The following is a 26755-nucleotide window of genomic DNA, read 5'->3' on the forward strand; positions in this document are numbered from 1 at the left end:
GGCCACTCAGAGCAGTCCAGTGTGCCAGCAGCACCTCTGTTTCCAAGATGGCAGAGGTCTGGAGCACACTGGAGGAGCTCTGGACACCTCCCAGGGGAGGTGCAGGTCAGGGGAGTGGTCACTCCCCTTTCCTTTGTCCAGTTTCGCGCCAGAGCAGGGGCTAAGGGGTCCCTGAACCGGTGTAGACTGGCTTATGCAGAATTGGGCACATCTGTGCCCAACAAAGCATTTCCAGAGGCTGGGGGAGGCTACTCCTCCCCTGCCTTCACACCATTTTCCAAAGGGAGAGGGTGTCACACCCTCTCTCAGAGGAAGTTCTTTGTTCTGCCATCCTGGGCCAGGCCTGGCTGGACCCCAGGAGGGCAGATGCCTGTCTGAGGGGTTGGCAGCAGCAGCAGCTGCAGAGAAACCCCAGGAAGGGCAGTCTGGCAGTACCAGGGTCTGTGCTACAGACCACTGGGATCATGGAATTGTACCAACAATGCCAGGATGGCATAGAGGGGGCAATTCCATGATCATAGACATGTTACATGGCCATATTCGGAGTTACCATGGTGAAGCTACATATAGGTAGTGACCTATATGTAGTGCACGCGTGTAATGGTGTCCCCGCACTCACAAAGTTCAGTGAATTGGCTCTGAACAATGTGGGGGCACCTTGGCTAGTGCCAGGGTGCCCTCACACTAAGTAACTTTGCACCTAACCTTTACCAGGTAAAGGTTAGACATATAGGTGACTTATAAGTTACTTAAGTGCAGTGTAAAATGGCTGTGAAATAACGTGGACGTTATTTCACTCAGGCTGCAGTGGCAGGCCTGTGTAAGAATTGTTAGAGCTCCATATGGGTGGCAAAAGAAATGCTGCAGCCCATAGGGATCTCCTGGAACCCCAATACCCTGGGTACCTCAGTACCATATACTAGGGGATTATAAGGGTGTTCCAGTAAGCCAATGTAAATTGGTAAAGATGGTCACTAGCCTGTCAGTGACAATTTGGAAAGAAATGAGAGAGCATAACCACTGAGGTTCTGATTAGCAGAGCCTCAGTGAGACAGTTAGTCACTACACAGGTAACACATACAGGCACACTTATGAGCACTGGGGCCCTGGGTTACCAGGGTCCCAGTGACACATACAACTAAAACAACATATATACAGTGAAAAATGGGGGTAACATGCCAGGCAAGATGGTACTTTCCTACACAACCCCCCCCCAAACGAAGGACAATAAGACTAGCCATTACCTGATGAGTCTTCATTGTCTAAGTGGAAATATCTGGAGAGTCCATCTGCATTGGAGTGGCTACTCCCAGGTCTATGTTCCACTGTATAGTCCATTCCCTGTAGGGATATGGACCACCTCAACAATTTAGGATTTTCACCTTTCATTTGTTTTAGCCAAAGTAGAGGTTTGTGGTCTGTCTGAACAATGAAGTGAGTGCCAAACAGGTATGGCCTCAACTTCTTCAGAGCCCAGACCACAGCAAAGGCCTCCCTCTCAATGGCAGACCAACGCTTTTCTCTAGGGGTCAACCTTCTACTAATAAAAGCAACAGGTTGATCCTGGCCCTCAGAATTAAGTTGTGATAGGACTGCCCCTACTCCTAATTATGATGCATCAGTTTGGACATAGAATTTTTTAGAGTAACAAGGGCTTTTCAGGACAGGTGCAGAGCACATGGCCTGCTTCAGCTCCTCAAAAGCTTTCTGACAGTTTGCTGTCCATAATACCTTTTTAGGCATTTTCTTGGATGTGAGGTCATTAAGAGGGGCTGCAATGGAGCCATAGTTCTTAATGAACCTCCTGTAATACCCAGTGAGGCCTAGGAAGGCTCTCACCTGAGTCTGAGTGGTAGGGGGAATCCAATCAATAATAGTTTGGATTTTCCCCTGAAGTGGTGCAATCTGTTCCCCACCAACAAGGTGTCCCAGATAAACCACCTTACCCTGCCCTATCTGGCACTTTGAAGCCTTGATAGTGAGGCCTGCCTTTTGCAGGGCCTCCAAAACTTTCCAAAGGTGGACCAGGTGATCATCCCAGCTGGAGCTAAAGACGGCTATATCATCCAAATATGCTGCACTGAAAGCTTCCAGCCCTTGCAGGACTGTGTTCACCAACCTCTGAAAAGTGGCAGGTGCATTTTTCAAACCAAAAGGCATTACAGTAAACTGGTAATGTCCTCCCATGGTAGAAAATGCAGTCTTAGGTTTAGCATCTTCTGACATTTTGATCTGCCAATACCCTGCAGTCAAATCAAAAGTGCTTAGATACTTGGCAGATGCCAGTGTATCTATTAGCTCATCTGCCCTGGGTATAGGGTGAGCATCTGTTTTGGTTACCAAGTTGAGACCTCTATAGTCTACACAAAACCTCATTTCCTTCTTTCCATCTTTAGAATTGGGTTTTGGTACCAGTACCACAGGAGAAGCCCATGGACTGTCAGAGTGCTCAACCACTCCTAGTTCCAACATCTTCTGAACTTCTTGCTTTATGCAGTCCCTGACATGGTCAGGCTGCCTATAGATCTTACTTTTGACAGGTAAACTGTCTCCAGTATCTATAGTGTGCTCACACCAAGAAGTGGTGCCTGGCACAATGGAGAAGAGTTCTGAAAATTGTCCTAGGAGATTTATGCAATTATCTTTCTGCTCAGCAGTAAGACAATCTGCCAAAACTACCCCTTCCACAAGAGCATCTTGTTCTGTGGAAGAGAAGAGATCAGGTAGCGGATCACTGTCTTCTTCCTGTCCCTCATCTGTTGCCATGAGCAGGGTGAGATCAGCCCTGTCATAGTAGGGTTTCAGGCGGTTGACATGGAGCACCCTAAGGGGACTCCTGGCAGTGCCTAAGTCAACCAAGTAGGTGACTTCACCCTTCTTTTCAACAATTGTGTGTGGACCACTCCATTTATCTTGGAGTGCTCTTGGGGCCACAGGCTCCAAGACCCACACTTTCTGCCCTGGTTGGTACTGAACCAAAACAGCCTTCTGATCATGCCATTGCTTCTGGAGCTCTTGGCTGGCCTGAAGGTTTTTACTGGCCTTTTTCATGTACTCAGCCATCCTTGATCTGAGGCCAAGTACATAATCCACAATATCCTGCTTAGGAGCTTTTAAAGGTTGTTCCCAACCCTCCTTTACAAGTGTGAGTGGACCCCTAACAGGGTGTCCAAAAAGAAGTTCAAAGGGGCTGAAGCCCACTCCTTTCTGGGGTACCTCCCTGTAGGCAAAAAGGAGGCATGGTAGAAGGATATCCCATCTCCTGCGGAGTTTTTCTGGGAGTCCCATAATCATGCCTTTGAGAGTTTTATTAAATCTCTCCACCAGTCCATTTGTTTGTGGATGATAGGGTGTTGTGAACTTGTAAGTTACACCACACTCCTTCCACATGGCCTTTAAGTATGCAGACATGAAATTGCTTCCTCTGTCTGATACTACTTCCTTTGGGAAGCCCACCCTGGAAAATATTCCCAGGAGGGCCTTTGCCACTGCAGGAGCTGTAGTGGTCCTTAAAGGAATTGCTTCAGGATACCTTGTGGCATGGTCCACTACCACTAAGATAAACCTATTGCCTGAAGCAGTAGGAGGGTCAAGGGGGCCAACTATGTCAACCCCTACCCTTTCAAAGGGAACCCCAACCACAGGCAGTGGGATAAGGGGTGCCTTTGGAGTGCCACCTGTCTTGCCACTGGCTTGACAGGTTTCACAGGACTTACAAAATTCTTTTGTGTCCTCAGACATCCTAGGCCAATGAAACAGTGGTACCAATCTGTCCCAAGTTTTCATTTGACCCAGGTGCCCAGCTAAGGGAATGTCATGTGCCAGTGTTAGGAGGAACTTCCTGTACTCCTGAGGAATCACTAATCTCCTGGCAGCTCCAGGTTTAGGATCCCTATGCTCAGTGTACAAGAGGTTGTCCTCCCAGTAAACTCTGTGTGAGTCACTGACATCCCCATTAGCCTGTTTGACAGCTTGCTGTCTGAGACCCTCTAATGTGGGACAGGTTTGCTGTGCCACACTCAGCTCCTCTCTGGCAGGCCCCCCTTCACCCAAAAGCTCAGCAGTGTCTGCTTCCAGCTCCTCTGGTGTAGGTTCTGCACAGGGAGGGAATTCTTCTTCCTCAGAAGTAGAATCCACTGTAGAGGGAGGGATAGTAGGAAGTGGTTTGCTTCTACTAGCCCTAGCTTTAGGGAGCACTTGGTCCATTGTTCCAGGATCCAAGCTTCCCTGTCCTTTTTGCTTTTTGGCCTGAGCCCTTGTCAAAGCAAAAATATGCCCTGGGATGCCCAGCATTGCTGCATGGGCCTCCAACTCCACATCTGACCAAGCTGATGTCTCCAAATCGTTCCCTAATAGACAGTCTACAGGTAAATCTGAAGCTACCACAACTTTCTTTGGACCAGATACCCCCCCCCAGTTGAGATTTACAACAGCCATGGGGTGGCTTTGTGTTATGTTGTGAGCATCGGTTACTTGGTACTGGTGTCCAAGTATGTGTTGTTCAGGGTGCACCAGTTTCTCAATCACCATTGTGACACTGGCACCTGTGTCCCTGTAGGCCTGGACCTCAACACCATTTATTAGGGTTAGTTGCTTGTACTTCTCCAAGTTATGGGGGCAAGCAACCAAAGTGGCTAAGTCAATAGCCCCTTCAGAGACTAAAGTAGCCTCTGTGGTCTCCCTAATCAGACCAACCCCAACTAAATTACCAAAAGTGAGCCCAGCTACTCCCTTGGATTGGCTATTAGTAGGTTTGCTCCCACCACCACTGCTATTAGTAGGGACACTAGGTGTAGCAGTAGGGGTTGTAGTGGTAGGAGCTGTGGTGCCTTTCTTTGGACAACTGGGATCTGTTGTCCAATGGCCTTTTATCTTACATAAATAGCACCATGGTTTCTTTTCCTTGTTCTGATTAAAGGAGGGTTTGGGCCCACCACCCCCACCAGAGTGTTTTTGTGGGCCTGATGAAGACTCATTTTTAGATTTGTCCCCACCCTTGTCAGAAGACTTACCATCCTTCTTTTTGTTGCCATCTTTGTCACCCCCTGTATGAACTTTTCTGTTCACTCTTGTTCTGACCCATTTGTCTGCCTTCTTTCCCAATTCTTGGGGAGAGGTCAGATCAGAGTCCACCAAGTACTGGTGCAACAAATCAGACACACAATTATTAAGAATATGCTCTCTCAGGATTAAGTTATACAGGCTGTCATAATCAGTAACTTTACTGCCATGTAACCACCCCTCCAAGGCCTTCACTGCCTGGTCAATGAAATCAACCCAGTCTTGTGAAGACTCCTTTTTGGTATCTCTGAACTTGATCCTGTACTGTTCAGTGGTTAAGCCATAACCATCCAGGAGTGCATTCTTAAGAACTTGGAAATTGTTAGCATCATTTTCTTTTACAGTAAGGAGCCTATCCCTACCTTTTCCAGTAAATGATAGCCATAGGATAGCAGCCCACTGCCTTTGAGGGACATCCTGTACAGCACAGGCCCTCTCAAGTGCAGCAAACCACTTGTTAATGTCATCCCCCTCCTTGTAAGGGGGAACTATCTTATGCAGATTCCTGGAATCATGCTCTTTTGCAGGATGACTATGGGGAATACTGCTGCTGCCACCATGGGTATCTAAACCCATTTTCTGTCTTTCCCTCTCTATTTCTAAAGACTGTCTATCCAAATCCAGCTGCTGCTTCTTGAGCTTCAGTCTGGTTTGCTCCACTCTCAATCTATTGAGCTCCCTTTCCAACAATCTGTCATCAGGGTGGGTGGGAGGGACATTTCTAGATACAGAGGTATGATGGGAATGAACAGAAGGAGACCTGTCCCTTACAGAGGGCACCCTAACAGCTTGGCTACCAGTATAATGTGAGAGCACATCATCAGTATGATGTGATTCAACCTCTGTACCAACTATGCTAGACTGTCTAGTAATGGGCAGGCTGAGAAGTTTCTTTCCTGAACCTTTTCCTGGGGGAGTCCCTGGATCAGATTGAGAACCATTAGCTACTTTTTCTACAGATTGGGCACTTATGGCCTTATCCTGTACTCTAAGCATATTAATTAACAGTTCTAAAGAAGGATTCTTCCCTACACTCAAACCTCTCTCTATGCAGAGACTCCTTGCTCCTTTCCAGCTAAGGTGATCATATGCAAGTTTGGACAGTTCAACTTTTTGGCCTGTGCCAGACATTTTTAGAGAGAGTTAAAGTGATAGACAAAGAGAAAAAAGTTTTCAGAACTTTTTGGAAAGACAGAAAAAACTTTTTAAACTTTTAAGAACTTTTTGAAAGTTTAGAAGTACTTTTCAGCACTTAGAAAAGAGTGAAAAGAGGAAATGCAAAACTTTTTGGCTATGTGTATATACACTGACCTTGTTTTGTATATTTTTCTCTTATGAAAAGTACAATGACAAGAGTGGTAAGTAGTCTCAAAGCACTTATCCCACCACTGCACAACCAATGTAGGAGGCTGGACTGGCTTGTAGTGAGTACCAAGGGGTACTTGCACCTTGCACCAGGCCCAGTTATCCCTTATTAGTGTATAGGGTGTCTAGCAGCTTAGGCTGATAGATAATGGTAGCTTAGCAAAGCAGCTCAGGCTGAACTAGGAGACGTGTGAAGCTACTACAGTACCACTTAGTGTCATATGCACAATATCATAAGAAAACACAATACACAGTTATACTAAAAATAAAGGTACTTTATTTTTATGACAATATGCCAAAGTATCTTAGAGTGTACCCTCAGTGAGAGGATAGGAAATATACACAAGATATATATACACAATAGCAAAAATATGCAGTATAGTCTTAGAAAACAGTGCAAACAATGTATAGTTACAATAGGATGCAATGGGGAAACATAGGGATAGGGGCAACACAAACCATATACTCCAGAAGTGGAATGCGAACCACGAATGGACCCCAAACCTATGTGACCTTGTAGAGGGTCGCTGGGACTATTAGAAAATAGTGAGAGTTAGCAAAATAACCCACCCCAAGACCCTGAAAAGTGAGTGCAAAGTGCACCAAAGTTCCCCTAAGGACAAAATAGTCGTGTTAGAGGGAGAATGCAAGGAAAACACAAATCAGCAATGCAACAACGATGGATTCCTGTCTGAAGGTACCTGTGGAACAAGGGGACCAAGTCCAAAAGTCACAAGCAGCTCGGAGATGGGCAGATGCCCAAGAAATGCCAGCGGTTGGTGCAAAGAAGCTCTTACTAGGCTGAAGAACTGTGAATACTGCAGGAACGACAAGGGCTAGAGACTTCCCCTTTGGAGGATGGATCCCGCACGCCTTGGAGAGTCGTGCAGAAGTGTTTTCCCGCCGGATGGACGCCAACAAGCCTTGCTACACGCAAATCGTGCGTTTGGCGTTTTTGGACGCTGCTGGGGCCCAGGAGGGACCAGGAGGTCGCAAATTGGACCTGCAGAGAGAGGGGACGTCGAGCAAGACAAGGAGCCCTCACTGAAGCAGGTAGCACCCGGAGAAGTGCCAGAAACAGGCACTACGAGGATGCGTGAAACGGTGCTCGCCGAAGTTGCACAAAGGAGTCCCACGTCGCCGGAGACCAACTTAGAAAGTCGTGCAATGCAGGTTAGAGTGCCGTGGACCCAGGCTTGGCTGTGCACACAGGATTTCCGCCGGAAGTGCACAGGGGCCGGAGAAGCTTGCAAAGTCGCGGTTCCCAGCAATGCAGCCCAGCGAGGTGAGGCAAGGACTTACCTCCACCAAACTTGGGCTGAAGAGTCACTGGACTGTGGGGGTCACTTGGACGGTGTCGCTGGATTCGAGGGACCTCGCTCGTCGTGCTGAGAGGAGACCCAAGGGACCGGAGATGCAGCTTTTTGGTGCCTGCGGTTGCAGGGGGAAGATTCCGTCGACCCACGGGAGATTTCTTCGGATCTTCTGGTGCAGAGAGGAGGCAGACTACCCCCACAGCATGCACAAGCAGGAAAACAGTCGAGAAGGCGGCAGGATCAGCGTTACAGAGTTGCAGTAGTCGTCTTTGCTACTATGTTGCAGGTTTGCAGGCTTCCAGCGCGGTCAGCGGTCGATTCCTTATCAGAAGGTGAAGAGGGAGATGCAGAGGAACTCGGCTGAGCTCATGCATTCGTTATCTAAAGTTTCCCCAGAGACAGAGACCCTAAATAGCCAGAAAAGAGGGTTTGGCTACCTAGGAGAGAGGAAAGGCTACTAACACCTGAAGGAGCCTATCACAAGGAGTCTCTGACGTCACCTGGTGGCACTGGCCACTCAGAGCAGTCCAGTGTGCCAGCAGCACCTCTGTTTCCAAGATGGCAGAGGTCTGGAGCACACTGGAGGAGCTCTGGACACCTCCCAGGGGAGGTGCAGGTCAGGGGAGTGGTCACTCCCCTTTCCTTTGTCCAGTTTCGCGCCAGAGCAGGGGCTAAGGGGTCCCTGAACCGGTGTAGACTGGCTTATGCAGAATTGGGCACATCTGTGCCCAACAAAGCATTTCCAGAGGCTGGGGGAGGCTACTCCTCCCCTGCCTTCACACCATTTTCCAAAGGGAGAGGGTGTCACACCCTCTCTCAGAGGAAGTTCTTTGTTCTGCCATCCTGGGCCAGGCCTGGCTGGACCCCAGGAGGGCAGATGCCTGTCTGAGGGGTTGGCAGCAGCAGCAGCTGCAGAGAAACCCCAGGAAGGGCAGTCTGGCAGTACCAGGGTCTGTGCTACAGACCACTGGGATCATGGAATTGTACCAACAATGCCAGGATGGCATAGAGGGGGCAATTCCATGATCATAGACATGTTACATGGCCATATTCGGAGTTACCATGGTGAAGCTACATATAGGTAGTGACCTATATGTAGTGCACGCGTGTAATGGTGTCCCCGCACTCACAAAGTTCAGTGAATTGGCTCTGAACAATGTGGGGGCACCTTGGCTAGTGCCAGGGTGCCCTCACACTAAGTAACTTTGCACCTAACCTTTACCAGGTAAAGGTTAGACATATAGGTGACTTATAAGTTACTTAAGTGCAGTGTAAAATGGCTGTGAAATAACATGGACGTTATTTCACTCAGGCTGCAGTGGCAGGCCTGTGTAAGAATTGTTAGAGCTCCATATGGGTGGCAAAAGAAATGCTGCAGCCCATAGGGATCTCCTGGAACCCCAATACCCTGGGTACCTCAGTACCATATACTAGGGGATTATAAGGGTGTTCCAGTAAGCCAATGTAAATTGGTAAAGATGGTCACTAGCCTGTCAGTGACAATTTGGAAAGAAATGAGAGAGCATAACCACTGAGGTTCTGATTAGCAGAGCCTCAGTGAGACAGTTAGTCACTACACAGGTAACACATACAGGCACACTTATGAGCACTGGGGCCCTGGGTTACCAGGGTCCCAGTGACACATACAACTAAAACAACATATATACAGTGAAAAATGGGGGTAACATGCCAGGCAAGATGGTACTTTCCTACACCTGTCCAACTGGCCCCTTGAGGCTGCTCAGATCAGGGAGAATGGGGGCGGGGTGGTGTTCTCGATAGAGGGTGAACTCATGTACAACGCAGGGGAGAAGCCAGTGTCCACCAGACCTGAGGAGCCCTGGGTGGAACTGATGATGGACGATAGAGTGATTCTGACTGATTAAAGTGTAACAGAAGGAGGCAAGCTTAATGCTGATCTGAGTGTGTTCTTCGAGGTTGAGGATGAGTTCACAAAGGCGATATAATGTTCCGCCTTTACAACGAGACCAGCACCACGCGGAGTCATTACAACCCCTTCTTTATGGCGAATCATTTTCTATTTCGAATTACATTACAACGCACGTCACTACAGTGAAATGAATCATTGTAGTTGCCAACATTAGTGACTAACGTTAGTGGGGGTGGGTGTTGCACCTGGTGGGGTCTTAGGGCCCAGAGTTGGGGAGGGGGCGGTTTTAGGGAAAGGGTGTGTGTCCCGTAGTGTTCAGAGTTGAGGAAACGCTGCTTAAGGACATCGGGGGTTCAAGGGGGTGCGCTTGGTGTGGGTCTTAGGGTGGGTGGGGTTCAAGGGGGTGCGCTTGGTGTGGGTCTTAGGGTGGGTGGGGTTCAAGGGGGTGCTCCTGGTTGGGTCTTAGGGCGGGTGGGGGTCAAGGGGGTGCGCTTGGTGTGGGTCTTAGGGTGGGTGGGGTTCAAGGGGGTGCTCCTGGTTGGGTCATAGGGTCAGACCTGGGGACGGGTCAGTTTCACCTTCTCGAAGGAAGCTGGACGTGTCCAGTGAGGTTGGGTGAAGCTCTGTCCGGCTGCTGCATGTGGGACCTGGACACATTCCAAACTACATAAAACAAACTTCCCACATGCAGCAAAATGCTGTTCTATGCATTGGGACACTGTAGGAAAGTACCATCTTGCCTGGCATGTTACCCCCATTTTTCACTGTATATATGTTGTTTTAGTTGTATGTGTCACTGGGACCCTGCCAGCCAGGGCCCCACTGCTCATAAGTGTGCCCTGTATGTGTTACCTGTGTTATGACTAACTGTCTCACTGAGGCTCTGCTATCCAGAACCTCAGTGGTTATGCTCTCTCATTTCTTTCAAATTGTCACTAACAGGCTATTGACCATTTTCACCAATTTACATTGGCATACTGGAACACCCTTATAATTCCCTAGTATATGGTACTGAGGTACCCAGGGTATTGGGGTTCCAGGAGATCCCTATGGGCTGCAGCATTTCTTTTGCCACCCATAGGGAGCTCTGACAATTCTTACACAGGCCTGCCACTGCAGCCTGAGTGAAATAACGTCCACGTTATTTCACAGCCATCTTATACTGCACTTAAGTAACTTATAAGTCACCTATATGTCTAACCTTTACCTAGTAAAGGTTAGGTGCAAAGTTACTTAGTGTGTGGGCAGCCTGGCTCTAGCCAAGGTGCCCCCCACATTGTTCAGGGCAAAGTCCCCGGACTTTGTGAGTGCGGGGACACCATTACACGCCTGCACTACATATAGGTCACTACCTATGTGTAGCTTCACAATGGTAACTCCGAATATGGCCATGTAACATGTCTATGATCATGGAATTGCCCCCTCTATGCCATCCTGGCATAGTTGGCACAATCCCATGATCCCACGGGTCTCTAGCACAGACCCTGGTACTGCCAAACTGCCTTTCCCCGGGTTTCACTGCAGCTGCTGCTGCTGCCAACCCCTCAGACAGGTTTCCGCCCTCCTGGGGTCCAGACAGGCTTGGCCCAGGATGGCAGAACAAAGGACTTCCTCAGAAAGAGGGTGTTACACCCTCTCCCTTTGGAAAATGGTGTGAAGGCAGGGGAGGAGTAGCCTCCCCCAGCCTCTGGAAATGCTTTCATGGGCACACATGGTGCCCATTTCTGCATAAGCCAGTCTACACCGGTTCAGGGACCCCTCAGCCCTGCTCTGGCGTGAAACTGAACAAAGGAAAGGGGAGTGACCACTCCCCTGACCTGCACCTCCCCTGGGAGGTGCCCAGAGCTCCTCCAGTGTGCCCCAGACCTCTGCCATCTTGGAAACAGAGGTGCTGCTGGCACACTGGACTGCTGTGAATGGCCAGGGCCAGCAGGTGACATCAGAGACTCCTTCTGATAGGCTCCTTCAGGTGTTGCTAGCCTATCTTCTCTCCTAAGTAGCCAAACCCTCTTTTCTGGCTATTTAGGGTCTCTGCTTTGGGGAATTCCTTAGGTAACGAATGCAAGAGCTCATCCGAGTTCCTCTGCATCTCTCTCTTCACCTTCTGCCAAGGAATCGACTGCTGACCGCGCTGGAAGCCTGCAAAACTGCAACAAAGTAGCGAAGACGACTACTGCAACTCTGTAACGCTGATCCTGTCGCCTTCTCGACTGCTTTCCTGGTGGTGCATGCTGTGGGGGTAGTCTGCCTCCTCTCTGCACTAGAAGCGCCGAAGAAATCTCCCGTGGGTCGACGGAATCGTCCCCCTGCAACCGCAGGCACCAAAGAACTGCATCACCGGTACCCTGGGTCTCCTCTCAGCATGACGAGCGAGGTCCCTTGAATCCAGCAACTCTGCCCAAGTGATTCCCACAGTCCAGTGACTCTTCAGTCCAAGTTTGGTGGAGGTAAGTCCTTGCCTCCCCACGCCATACTGCATTGCTGGGAACCGCAACTTTTGCAGCTACTCCGGCCTCTGTGCACTTCTGGCGGAAATCCTTTGTGCACAGCCAAGCCTGGGTCCACGGCACTCTAACTTGCATTGCACGACTTTCTAAGTTGTCCTCCGGCGACGTGGGACTCCTTTGTGCGACTTCGGGTGAGCACCATTTCACTCCTCTTTGTAGTGCCTGTTCCGGCACTTCTGCGGGTGCTGCCTGCTTCTGAGAGGGCTCCTTGTCTTGCTCGACGCCCCCTCTGTCCCCAGACGCAATTGGCGACATCCTGGTCCCTCCTGGGCCACAGCAGCATCCTAAAACCCTAACTGCACGACTTGCAGCTAGCAAGGCTTGTTTGCGGTCTTTCTTCAGCAAAATACTTATGCACGACTCTCCACGGCGTGAGGGATCCGTCATCCAAAGGGGAAGTTCCTAGCCCCTGTCGTTCCTGCAGAAACCTCAGCTTCTACTGTCCAGTAGCAGCTTCTTTGGACCCACAGCTGGCATTTCCTGGGCATCTGCCCGTCTCCGACTTGCTTGTGACTTTTGGACTTGGTCCCCTTGTTCCACAGGTACCCTTGACTGGAAATCCATCGTTGTTGCATTGCTGGTTTGTGTCTTTCCTGCAGAATTCCCCTATCACGACTTCTATGTCCTTTGGGGAACTTTAGTGCACTTTGCACTCACTTTTCAGGGTCTTGGGGTGGGCTATTTTTCTAACCCTCACTGTTTTCTTACAGTCCCAGCGACCCTCTACAAGGTCACATAGGTTTGGGGTCCATTCATGGTTCGCATTCCACTTTTGGAGTATATGGTTTGTGTTGCCCCTATCCCTATGTGTCCCCATTGCATCCTATTGTAACTATACATTGTTTGCACTGTTTTCTAATACTATACTGCATATTTTTGGTATTGTGTACATATATCTTGTGTATATTTGCTATCCTCATACTGAGGGTACTCACTGAGATATTTTTGGCATATTGTCATAAAATAAAGTACCTTTATTTTTAGTATATCTGTGTATTGTGTTTTCTTATGATATTGTGCATATGACACTAGTGGTACTGTAGGAGCTTCACTCGTCTCCTAGTTCAGCCTAAGCTGCTCTGCTAAGCTACCATTATCTATCAGCCTATGCTGCTAGACACCCTATACACTAATAAGGGATAACTGGGCCTGGTGCCCGGTGCAAGTACCCCTAGGTACTCACTACAAGCCAGTCCAGCCTCCTTCACCACTGCACTTAAGTAACTTATAAGTCACCTATATGACTAACCTTCACCTGGTGAAGGTTGGGTGCAAAGTTACTTAGTGTGTGGGCACCCTGGCACTAGCCAAGGTGCCCCCACATCGTTCAGGGCAAATTCCCCGGACTTTGAGTGTGCGGGGACACCATTACATGCGTGCACTATACATAGGTCACTACCTATGTATAGCGTCACAATAGTATCTCCGAACATGGCCATGTAACATGTCTAAGATCATGGAATTGTCACCCCAATGCCATTCTGGCATTGGGGAGACAATTCCATGATCCCCCGGGTCTCTAGCACAGAACCCGGGTACTGCCAAACTGCCTTTCCGGGATCTCCACTGCAGCTGCTGCTGCTGCCAACCCCTCAGACAGGTTTTTGCAGCCCTGGCCCAGGAAGGCAGAACAAAGGATTTCCTCTGAGAGAGGGTGTGACACCCTCTCCCTTTGGAAATAGGTGTGATGGCTGGGGAGGAGTAGCCTCCCCCAGCCTCTGGAAATGCTTTGATGGGCATAGATGCTGCCCATCTCTGCATAAGCCAGTCTACACCGGTTTAGAGATCCCCCAGCCCTGCTCTGGCACGAAACTGGACAAAGGAAAGGGGAGTGACCACTCCCATGACCTGCACCTCCCAGGGGAGGTGCCCAGAGCTTCTCCAGTGTGCCCCAGACCTCTGCCATCTTGGAAACAGAGGTGTTGCTGGCACACTGGACTGCTCTGAGTGGCCAGTGCCAGCAGGTGACGTCAGAGACTCCTTCTGATAGGCTCATACCTCTCTTAGTAGCCAATCCTCCCTCCTAGGTAGCCAAACCTCCTTTTCTGGCTATTTAGGGTCTCTGCTTTGGGGAATTCTTCAGATAACGAATGTAAGAGCTCACCAGAGTTCCTCTGCATCTCCCTCTTCACCTTCTGCCAAAGAATCGACCGCTGACTGCTCAGGATGCCTGCAAAACCGCAACAAAGTAGCAAGACAACTACTAGCAACCTTGTATCGCTTCATCCTGCCGGCTTTCTCGACTGTTTCCAGGTGGTGCATGCTCTGGGGGTAGCCTGCCTCCTCTCTGCACCAGGAGCTCTGAAGAAATCTCCCGTGGGTCGACGGAATCTTCCCCCTGCAACCGCAGGCAACAAAAGACTGCATCACCGGTACCCTGGGTCTCCTCTCAGCACGACGAGCGAGGTCCCTTGAATCCAGCAACTCTGTCCAAGTGACTCCCACAGTCCAGTGACTCTTCAGTCCAAGTTTGGTGGAGGTAAGTCCTTGCCTCCCCACGCCAGACTGCATTGCTGGGTACCGCGTGATTTGCAGCTGCTCTGGCTCCTGTGCACTCTTCCAGGATTTCCTTCATGCACAGCCAAGCCTGGGTCCCCAATACTCTAACCTGCAGTGCACAACCTTCTGAGTTGACCTCCGGCGTTGTGGGTCTCCCTTTTGTGACTTCACGTGGACTCCGGTTCACTCTTCTTCCAAGTGCCTGTTCAGGTACTTCTGCAGGTGCTGCCTGCTTCTGTGAGGGCTTCCTGACTTGCTGGGCGCCTCCTCTGTCTCCTCATTCAAGTGGCGACATCCTGGTCCCTCCTGGGCCACAGCAGCATCCAAAAACCCTAACCGCGACCCTTGCAGCTAGCAAGGCTTGTTTGCAGTCTTTCTGCGTGGGAGCACATCTGCAAGCTTCTTCACGATGTGGGACATCCATCCTCCAAAGCGGAAGTTTGTAGTCCTCTTCGTTCTTGCAAAACACCAAGCTTCTTCCATCTGGTGGCAGCTTCCTTGCACCCTAAGCTGGCATTTCCTGGGCTCCTGCCCACTCTCGACACTGTCGCGACTCTTGGACTTGGTCCCCTTGTCTTACAGGTACTCAGGTCTGGAAATCCACTGTTGATGCATTGCTGGTGTTGGTTTTCCTTGCAGAATCCCCCTATCACGACTTCTGTGCTCTCTGGGGGTTGTAGGTGCACTTTACACCTACCTTACAGGTCTTGGGTTGGGCTAATTTTCTAACCCTCACTTTTTTCTTACAGTCCCAGCGACCCTGTACAAGCTCACAAAGGTTTAGGGTCCATTCGTGGTTCGCATTCCACTTTTGGAGTATATGGTTTGTGTTGCCCCTATACCTATGTGCTCCTATTGCAATCTAATAACTTTACACTGTTTGCATTAATTCCTTTTGCTATTACTGCATAATTTTGGTTTGTGTACATATATCTTGTGTATATTTCTCATCCTCATACTGAGGGTACTTACTGAGACACTTTTACCTTTATTTTTAGTATATCTGTGTATTGTGTTTTCTTATGATATTGTGCATATGACACCAGTGGTATAGTAGGAGCTTTACATGTCTCCTAGTTCAGCCTAAGCTGCTTTGCCATAGCTACCTTGTATCAGCCTAAGCTGCTAGAAACACCTCTATTCTACTAATAAGGGATAACTGGACGTGGCACAAGGTGTAAGTACCTCTGGTACCCACTACAAGCCAGGCCAGCCTCCTACAGACACGTCGATGAATATTACTAAACTGTAAGGTTGGATTACAAGTCATTCTCTTGCTGCATGGCCTGTAATGCAGAATCGTTACAGTGGTGCTTTTGAACTAATGAATGCATTTCCCCAAAGCGGTTACATTCTTTGACTGAATTCAAAGGTTGTCCAAAGTAAAAGGGTAACTGAAATGTTTGTTGGCTTCACATTGCTTTTAAATAGTTACTGGTGTTTGTGTACCATCAGTCGCTGTGATGGTAGTCATTGTAATAGGACGCGTTAGCATGGCGTTCGTTGTTCTGTATTTCCAGTTGTACACTAAGGCCCAGTGTGGTGTTTGCATTCCTTGTAGACTCTGGTGCGGCAACGCCAGCTCCGTTGTGACACCTGTTGTAGAAGCCGCGGGATGTCGGCTTTGGTTGTCAGTCACACACCCGAGCTGACTGAGTATGATGAAAGTTTGATGTGTGGAGGTAAAGTACTTTCCCCTGTTGTGCTAAGGACGGTGATTTGTAATTTGGGACATGAAGATGGTCGGAATGTCTGGCATTAAGAGGTGCATCAGGAAGTTTTCCTGGTGGGCTGTCATTGATGAATGAGTGGATATCTGGGTATGGGTGTACTGTGCGCGCGTGCAGTGATCAGTCAGGCAGGTGTGTGCGTGCAGTGATAAGTCAGGCAAGTGTGCGCGTGCAGTGATCAGTCAGGCAGGTGTGCGCGTGCAGTGGTCAGGCAGGTGTGCGCGTGCAGTGATCAGTCAGGCAAGCGTGCGCTTGCAGTGATCAGTCAGGCAAGCGTGCGCGTGCAGTGATAAGTCAGGCAGGTGTGCGCGTGCAGTGATCAGTCAGGCAGGTGTGCGCGTGCAGTGATAAGTCAGGCAGGTGTGCGCGTGCAGTGATAAGTCAGGCAAGTGTGCGCGTGCAGTGATAAGTCAGGCAAGTGTGCGCGTGCAGTGATAAGTCAGGCAGGTGTGCGCGTGCAGTGATAAGTCAGGCAGGTGTGCGCGTGCAGTGATAAGTCAGGCAGGTGTGCGCGTGCAGTGATAAGTCAGTCAAGTGTGCGCGTGCAGTGATAAGTCAGGCAGGTGTGCGCGTGCAGTGATAAGTCAGGCAAGTGTGCACGTGCAGTGATTAGTCAGGCAAGTGTGCGCGTGCAGTGATCAGTCAGGCAAGTGTGCGCGTGCAGTGATAAGTCAGGCAGTGTGCGCGTGCAGTGATCAGTCAGACAGGTGTGCGCGTGCAGTGATAAGTCAGGCAAGAGTGCGCGTGCAGTGATCAGCCAGGCAGGTGTGCGCGTGCAGTGATCAGTCAGGCAGGTGTGCGCGTGCAGTGATCAGTCAGGCAGGTGTGCGCGTGCAGTGATAAGTCAGGCAGGTGTGCGCGTGCAGTGATCAGTCAGGCAGGTGTGCATGTGCAGTGATCAGTCAGGCAGGTGTGCGCGTGCAGTGATCAGTCAGGCAGTGTGCGCGTGCAGTGATCAGTCAGGCAGTGTGCGCGTGCAGTGATCAGTCAGGCAAGTGTGTGCGTGCACTGATAAGTCAGGCAGGTGTGCGCGTGCAGTGATCAGTCAGGCAGTGTGCGCGTGCAGTGATCAGTCAGGCAAGTGTGTGCGTGCACTGATAAGTCAGGCAAGTGTGCGCATGCAGTGATAAGTCAGGCAAGTGTGCGCGTGCAGGGATAAGTCAGGCAAGTGTGCATGTACAGGGATAAGTCAGGCAGGTGTGTGCGTGCAGTGATCAGTCAGGCAAGTGTGCACATGCAGTGATCAGTCAGGCAAGCCGTGTGTGACAGAATGTTCTTTCGTGGAATGACCCCCGGCCCTGTCGGAGACATGGTACTGATGTTCTGGCCACATTTCCAAAGTAACACGCTGATGCCCTGGACCTGGTGGAATATTTCACAAAATGGCTGGAGGTTAGAATGATGGACAAGGTCGCCTCAAGGGATGTGATTGTGTTCAAAGAGGATTCTTTTTTTGTAGTAAGGGCAACCGGAGGTGTCAGTGTCAGATAATGGCCCCAATTTTGTGAGCCAGACGACTGAGGAGTTTTTGTCTCGGTATAAACTTGTGCACAGGGGACCTACTATCATCCCAGTCCAGTGGTCAGGTTGAGGGAGTCTGTGCAGATGGGGCATGGACAGTGTTTTTCTTGTCACAAGGTACATTTTGAGATACTTTGCTAACTCTCAGAACTAATGTCAGTTCTGTAGCTGGGGAATCGTTATTTGAGTTTCTTAAGAGATAGGAAGCCAGGGTCTAAGTGTGCCCCACGGGGGCGCAAGAACCATGGTAAAGCTGGCGATGGTGTTGGTGGTGTTGATTGTGCGAGAGTCAAGAAGCGAGTACGTAATAAGAATGAAAATGTATGTGATTCATGATAGAGGAAAACCAACAAGCCATGGTTGTAAAGGTAGAATGTGAGTTTGATTGAAATGTCCTGTAGTTCTGGGGAAGGAGTGCCTAGGTGGTCTGATCTAGTCAAGGTTAAGGTGTTCCGTAAGGTGGTAAGGGTTCAGGGCGGAAAGATCTGGAAACTGAGCATGGTTTCTGTATGTTATGAGCTGTAGGGAACAATCTTTGTCCTGTTCTGGATACCGCTGAGGATAATGTCTCTCTTGATTGTCCTATTGTTGCCGAATTGTTAAATTGCAAAAATCACAAATAAAGAATTAAAATGGAGACCTATCTGGACTGGAAGCAGCGGTCTCACTCTCTCCTCTCTCTGCAGACCCAGCTCCTGGGGACACTTTGCCCGGCCAGTGCTCTGCCTGAAGGTAGGGGGCATCTGTTACTCAGTTATGATAATTATGACAATAACCTCTTTTTTTCTAACTTCAGCTGTAAAACAATGACTAAAATATCTCTTGTGAAATGTGCATGTATGATTGTGTGACAGTAAAGTTTTCCATTTGTATCCATTGGAGGGACTCCAGGCTTTTGATGAGAGCTTTGCCAGTAGGTTTTGAGTCTCTGCTGGACACGTGTGAGCCCAAAGTGACCCCCACCCCCACACTCTCAAATCTAACCCCACGAACATGCGCATCTGATCATTGAAACGTTCACTCCATCCGTGGTCCAAGATCACATCGCATCCACACTGAAGCAGCTAGGCCACAAAGAAAATGTCTGGACAGCAGCTAGGTATCATGATATTATAAGCTTGGAAATCTTGTGGAGTAGAGAACCCCATTATAGCTCAAAGAAAGTGCACCCCAAGAGAAGCGAATCCCGGTTCATTGTCTCAAGTGCCAAAGCCAGAGGATCCATCAGAAATAATGAGACCTAAGCTGAGGAAACTCAGGCAAGAGTGTTAGACATCAGTCTCACAGCAGAGTCCTCATGTACCCTGTGAACCAAGTGTGTGCTCTCCTCAGTGCGACTCGAGTGAATTTCAGGCAAATGAAAGTCCTGTCCACATCTCAACAAAGATCACCAGCCGCCCTCAGCTGCAGAAAAGTGATAAACTGCAGACAAGTGATACATTTCTGAACTTATTCACTGAGGAAATGTACATAATAGGAGAGAAATACTCCCACGCCTGCGACATTTACAAACCTAGCTCCACCAACGAGCTAGCAAGATCCTTAAGAAAAAAACCTTCTATCCACAAACTGGCTGCTGAAGACCCTAGAGCACCACATGGGTCCAGAGGAAAGTTCAACAGCGAGGTTACATCATTTGTCACCAAGAGACACCTCGTGATGTAAATCGGACCCCACACCTCAAGCATACATCAGGTAAGGTACAGAGTACCACCGAGCTCACCCCTAGTTCAGGCATTTAATCCCTCATGGAGCCCCCAGGACTGATCATGAGAGACTGACGTGACTGATTAACAATATGCTGACAACAGACAATTGCATCTTAAAATATCAATAATAGAAGAGACAGCAAAGCTGGCCAAGCTCTGGACAACCTCGCCTTCAATTGTATCAGACGGAATTCCTCCCCCTGTCTGTATCCGTTAAAATAAAGCTCGACCCAACGATTCTGAACTCATTGAACCCAATGGGCTTCTCCACCTCAGCCCCCTTTATTACCAAACCCTGAGGTGCTCACTAGAGGCGTCATTTACAAGGGGTCTGCGCCTACGGTGCGTCACTCTTTGTGATGCATGGGCAGTGCAGGCTGCACGGCCATATCTACAAAGCCACGCAAAGCCACTTTACATGCCTTTTGTGGATTCTGCCGCATTCCCAGGTTTACAAGGTCTCGTAAACCTGGGAATGTGTCAAAAGCCCGCTCCTCCCCAGAGGTGGCAAAAGAGTGGCGCAACGGGGAGAAAATAAATTATTTCTCCCCGTGTTTTCCTCTTTCTATGTGTACTGCATTCTGCAGCACACATTGAAAGAGCAAAATGCCTCTTGTGATTGTTTTTATGCAGGAAGGTGTCCCTTCCTACACAAAAACAATCATTCCCGCAATGTAGGCACCATTGCACCATGACGCAAGGGTCCCTGCGTTGACGCCTGGCAGCAGTTTTTGCACCAGCGCAGGGGAAAAGGATCTTAAAGATACAGCACATTCCTGCCCTTTTGTTTTGATGCACGGCAGCACAGCGAGAAGGCTTGCGGTGCTGCTCTGCGCCGAAATGTTGTAACAAAGCTCGGCTTTATACTTATTCTGACATTAACGGGATGGCCAAAGTAGGCAATGTTTATCTTCGTGCCCTGAAGAAAATCTTCCACCTTGCCCAACCAAACATCTTTGAACCTCTGTTCTCTCACTAGGCGTAACCTGATTGGACTTTGGCATCACTGTTCTTGCTTGGGTACTTCTTCCCTCCATAGCTTCACCCTAAGCTGTCATACCCAGACTGGACTTTGGCATCACTGTTCTTGCTTCAGTACTTCTTCCCTCCATCGGTTCACTCTAAGCTGTCGTTTCCAGACAGGGCTTTGGCATCACTGTTCTTGCTTGGGTACCTATTCCCTCCATAGCTTCACCCTAAGCTGTCGTACCCAGACTGAACTATGGCATCACTGTTCTTGCTTCAGTACTTCTTCCCTCCAAAGCCCCTCTCTAAGCTGTCATCCACCATGCCAGTCTGACCATAAACCGAAGTCGGCCACTCCTGTCAGGTTAAGGGATAATAAAGGTGCAACCGATCAGTCTTCAGCCAGACACCAATCCCAGACGTCTGCTACAGCGTCAGTCCTACCTAAGGCTGGAGCTTCTCTTCGGATCAGATTCCGATGCAGGTTAGGGAACCTAATGTTGCACATGATGCTGCAGATGAGGAGGAGGGGTATAATTTACATCCTCATTGTGGAAGTGGTGATGGCTTATGCTTAGGCCTACAAGATGCCAATGGGGATAATGCATCACCTGGAACAGAGCTAGACTCTCCACTTGGACCACCAATGGAAGAAAGAGCCTCTTGCAGTAGTGGAACGAACGGCTAACGTACTAGACTGAGAATTAGCCACCGGGGAATCAAAAGCAAATGAACTAAATGAGATTCTCGAACCGGTCTGAGCCTCACCTGATGTTCAATGAAGCCCTTCTGATAACTTGTTGGGGACCTGGGCTAAGCCTTTCTCTGGTCCTCTGGTTAGTCGGTCTGGTGGAAGGCGCAAAGAGCGCCCCCGGGAGATCCAAACTTCCTAACTAAATATACTACATCATAACATCTGAGTAGTTCAGGTACCAACCACTAAGGTGAACTAAAATTATTTTCAACCGATCCTCTGAATAGAGCTTCAAAGCTAATTGATGCTTTTGGAGAGAAAATACGGTCCTGCGATCCCACAGTTGTTACCTGCGGTTTGAGTTGGAGTTGGGACACTTCTAGTTTGCCAGCCACCCATTTGGCTTTACTTTGGCCCCGTGTATCCCGTCAGATAAATCTGGCTTACTTCTCACTAATCCCATCCCCTTTAGTAGTAAGTCGGACCCTTTTCCCACCCTCTCACTCTAGTCTTTCCCTATTTACTACTAAAACGTATACTTACATGTGCAGAGACTCCGCAGTTGGGGTATAGAACCCTGCATATAGGCAGTGCAGAGGACTAAAAAAACTATGCACCTAGATCGTTGAATTGCAGTTTGTAGTTTGATTTGTAGTGCTACAGAATGTGCTACAAAGTGCAGGTTGTGGATCAGGCCCTGAGTTTGTGAATACTGAAGAGTAGTAAACTTACTCAAGCATGTGTAAACTTACTCAAACGTGCAACAAACCTTCTAGGGTTGGTGTGCTGTTCAAGAAAGAATTCACCAACCTGTTATTATTCTGTTTTGCTTTTTTATTTGAATTCTGCCTTTGTGAATAGATGGATCAGTTCATGCTTGTTACTCACAGCATCCCTGGGAGGCTCAAGACAGAGTATAAAGTGGGCGATAGAAGGCAGTGATTTTCAGTGATATTCATTATATTCATGTTTGTCTTGCACTGTTACTTATAATCTGTCCTCTGGCTGAGGATGGGATTCTCACTGTAGAAATATCTGATCCTCAGTATTTCCATTACAGATCCAAGACCTGGGGTTGGCGGCTCCCATGAACATCTTCTGAAAGGAGAGAACATCCTTTGACAGAGACGAGATCCATCTCTGGGCATCCATTATCCCCCGCTCCTGAACGAGGCAGGAAGAAGAAGCGCTGTTCCCTCTTAACTTGGAGTATTGCCTCAGTCGCCCTCTTCTTGCTTCCATGGGAACTTCAACCCTAGTGTTATAATTGTGAATTGTGCCCTTGATCATAAGGTGGTGGTGGGGGAGATTGTAACTGGGACATTCAGAGATTGTTTGTACAGGTGAACCTTTCATTTTTCATATATTTTGATTTATGTTGCCTGGGAGTAATACACCTTGAAATAACATATCATTCTTGCTTTTAGTTTGAAGTGTAGGCATTTAATTTAGCATTTTCAGACACATTTAACTTATGTGATTTAACAAGCAGCAATATGTCATGATTTTGACTTTTCATTTGTATAACTAAGTTCAGTAGATCAGTTGCAAGAAGCATCAGCTCTCCTTTTATTTCCCACAATGCCCTTCACCTTTGTGAGCATCCGGTTCCTGTTCCTTGCTGAGGTATTCGAGGACTGAGACTGGAGGTGTTTACAGAGAGGTGGACTGAGTGATGAGACCCTTGTTATGAGGCTTCTCTCCCAGTCTTAGTTCCTATCTGAATGCAGATGTCATCATAAAGCAGCTGTAGATAGTGTCGTGGGGGTCACTGTCTTTGGATTCCAGAACCACTTTGTGGAAGTTGTAGAATTTGTAAAAGTATAGAACAAAGTCCAGAGAGAATAGGCTGTGCCTCGGGTGTTGGCTTATGTGATGAGGCAATGAGTGACCGGGCCCAATTCACAAAGGTAAAAGTACAATTTGTTACAAGTTTACTATTGTTTTGCCATTCACAAACTTCGAGTTAATAGTAGGTTTATGACTGTAGAGATTCTGCAGTCGGGATGGAGAACTCCGCACATCAAAAGATATAGCTGTCTTTTTATATTCGACCTATCTTTTCATGTGCAGAATCATCTGCCCTGACTTCAGTCTCCGCAGTCATAAACTTGCTTTTAACCCATAGTTTGAGAATAGCAAAAAAATAGTAAACATTCACAAAAGTGTAAGTTTACCTTTGTGAATCAGGCCCAAAGTATTGATGTAGCACTTAGGGCCTCTTGGCACTGGACGCAGTTTTCCCAAGTGCTTGCTTTTATGGGGTTATTGAACCTTAACTGGTACAAAAGGGTGCAAAAACACCAGGGCGCTTAAAGCATTCCTGCCAGGTGCTCTGCAGGTTTTTGCACTCAGTGTACAGATCTGGCTTAAACATGGTGGACAGTCACTCGTGTATGTGCAACCATCTACATGGTACATAATGTCAGAGATATACATCGGTGTGCAGGGTGGGCAGTGTTAAAGCCATGCAGAGTAGATACTGTCAGAGCTGTACTTCTGTGATCAGGGTGGATACTGTCAGAGCTGTACTTCTGTGATCAGGGTGGATACTGTCAGAGCTGTACATCGGTGTGCAGGGTGGCAGTGTTTCATCTGTTTCAGTGGTTCACTGGTGCCGGAGCCATACGGAAAAGTAGCAGACCCAGACATCTGTGTGCAGGGTGGATACTGTCAGAGCTGTACATCTGTGATCAGGGTAGATAGTGATGGAGTTGTACATCTATGTTGAGTGGAGGGCGTTGGGACTCCGCACCGCATACCGAGTGGATAGTGTTTGAGCTACACATCTGTAGGTAGAGTGGACACTTTTGACAATGTGCATCCATGTTGGACCACACTTCTGTTTGTATAGGAGACAGTGTTTGGACATGGCACCTGCACGCAGAGTGCCTGGAGGTGGGAGCCCACATCAGTAGATAAGTGGATTGTGTTAGAGCTACACATCAGTAGGTAGAGTGGACACTTTTGGGAATGTGCATCCAAGTTGGACCACACTTCTGTATGTAGAGGAGACAGTGTTGGAACCTTGCAAGCACATGCAGAGTGCCTGGAGGTGGGAGCCTACATCAGTAGATAAGTGGATAGTGTTGGGACCAGGCATGCGTACACCGAGATGATTGGGGTGGGCCACGCATCCATTTGCAGAGTGGATGGTATTTAAATGTGAGAGAATTCTTTTGTTGCTGCGGATCTGAGCCCCTGGATCAGATTTCATAGGGATGGGAGAGGGGACTGTCATAACGAATGGGTCTGTCATTGTGCAGCAAGATAATTGGTTTGTGTGTCTTTGCAGTACATAATGAGCAGTAAATTAATGTGGAATGTGGAATAACCTTGATTTAAATGAAGCTTATCATCTGCTGACTGGTCAATCTGTGTCTCAGCTCTAGCTGCTCTTCAAAAGGACTTTTAGTGGGAATGTGGCGTGTCTCTTGGAATCAGCCTGCGAGTGTATTTGGGGTAAATATAATTAATAAAAGAAGTGTTTATCTTGATATCTTGGCATGCTTTGTATTTATTTCATATCTTTTTCAAATATCGTGACATTCCCTGGTAGCTTGAGGAACTCCCGAACCAACATTTTCATTTTTCAGTGATAGTCGCAGGGTTTGGAAGTGTTGAAGATCCGGGAAGAGGCTTGTGGGTATTACCATAGACAGTGAGGCTTAGATGGTCATTCCTAGGTGAAAGCATGAGGTGTTCAGTTAGATGGATGTGGATCCCCATGAAGGCAGGGCCAAATTACAGACTAGAGGTTCCTGTAGGACAGTCACCTATTGAGACTGTCTTGTTGCTCATCACATGTTGGGAGCTTGGCCAAGTCCCCTCAGTTCTACCCTCTCTCCTCCTGACAACATCTCTTGAAGCCGACCCCATCAGAAATACTTAAAATAACTACTGTTTGTGGCATGTGTAGCTATAGATACACATGCTGTTCACACTCCTGCCATCTAGTGTTGGGCACGGAAATGTGCAACTTATTTTTGTTCAAGGAAGTCATTGGAGTCACAAGGTATGACTGGTAATGTGCATGGGCATTGGCCCCATTGTTATATTGTTTTCTTCCACAGTCTGGTTCAGACGTGCATCGCTAAAGCTCTGGGTCGATGTTGCATGATGCTCGTCATCGGGGCCTATCAGTTCTTCCACTCCCGTTGGCAACAGACAATTCTTTTTTGCAATTGGTTCACCTCCATCATGGTTCTGCTGGTTCTGTGACCAGGATCTCCTTGATGCCCCATTTCAGGGCCTTCTCATCAAGCTCCATCCTCAAGAATACACAAGTAGTGATGGAAAGGACTTTTCAGTACCATCCACAGTGCCACTCAAAGTACCTGTGGCCAGATCATCATCAGGTCCGCAACCCCTGTTTGTCGCAGAGCATGACAAGACCTGCTCCGTCTGCCTTGCCTTCTGGTCCAAAAAGACTCTCTGGTACCAGCACGATCGTTGACTTTCTCAACGTACAATGGCACATAGTCAAGATGATGACACACCAGACTTGTCGGCAAGGATGTCGAAGAGGAACCAAACATTGGCCCTTCCACTGACCAGCCACTTCCTTTGAGCACTGGAGCTGAGTTCTCCCTCAGGCTCTGAGACCAAAGCCCAGCAGCCCCAGTCGGGCTAACGTCAGAAGACATTGACTGTAAATACGTGTCCACAACCTGGTCCACATCGACCCCACCCACAAATCAAGCACAGCCCCTGTATGGGATGGGTGCCCAGCCCACAATACCACCAGCAGCCTTTCAATCCACCACTCCCTCCCAGCAATGGCTGGCACCGCCACAAAGCTTCGGATTAACGCTGACTCCACCACCGGCGCCAAAACAGCTGCACAAGTCCCAGCCCACGTCAGCACCAGAAGCTCCTTCCACACCAACAGGCCCCTCGACACCAGCACAGAAGTCCTCCTTGGAGCTGAAACAACACTCGGTGGCGAAACTTTCAGAGCCAAAAAACACTACGTGAAAACCTCCCTCGAAGCTGAAGCCTCTTCAGCGACCAGTCAACTATCGAAAGGTCCTTCCTCTGCCGACTCTGAGGAGCAACACCAACCCATTCTGCAGCGCTTCCAGGAGGGGTTGGACGCTTGGCAGAAAAGTCTTTTTATTCACTCACAAACAGGAAATATTTATGCACAAAAAGAAGCTTAGCTCTGAGGAGCAGCTTTCTCTGGACCCCTCACCATCTCCACAAATGAAGAAACACCCGGACAGGGACATCAATCCTCTACCTTCTCACCTGCCTGTTTCTCCTCCTCCAGGACCTGCTCCCCCTTCACATCTGTGTCCTCAGCTTCTGGACAGGAAAACAGTCTAACAACTGGGCCAATGGCCATGCTGATTACCAGTCATAGGAGGTGTTACTGTACCCCGTGACTCTAAAGACTTCTAAAAAAGAAAAACGAAGTTGCACTTTTCCATTCCCAACACTAGATGGCAGTGGTATGCAGAGCATGTGAATCTACCGCAGTACATGCCACGTGCC

The 26755-nt window shown here is 48.6% G+C and overlaps 1 protein-coding gene across 1 annotated transcript in view; it reads left to right on the plus strand.

The window, feature by feature from the left end:
• Positions 1–24756, plus strand: part of LOC138301433 (class I histocompatibility antigen, Gogo-OKO alpha chain-like) — a 425484-nt gene extending 400728 nt beyond the window's left edge. Inside the window, exons 7-8 of the mRNA XM_069241925.1 lie at positions 18577–18622; positions 22320–24756. Of these exons, the coding sequence (XP_069098026.1) occupies positions 18577–18620 (44 nt within the window). The 3' untranslated portion in view covers positions 18621–18622; positions 22320–24756. The remainder of the gene's footprint in view (positions 1–18576; positions 18623–22319) is intronic.
• The last annotated feature ends 1999 nt before the right edge of the window (positions 24757–26755 follow it).

The sequence above is a fragment of the Pleurodeles waltl genome, chromosome 6 (genome assembly GCF_031143425.1).
Source record: "Pleurodeles waltl isolate 20211129_DDA chromosome 6, aPleWal1.hap1.20221129, whole genome shotgun sequence".
In the NCBI taxonomy this organism is placed as follows: Eukaryota; Metazoa; Chordata; class Amphibia; order Caudata; family Salamandridae; genus Pleurodeles; species Pleurodeles waltl.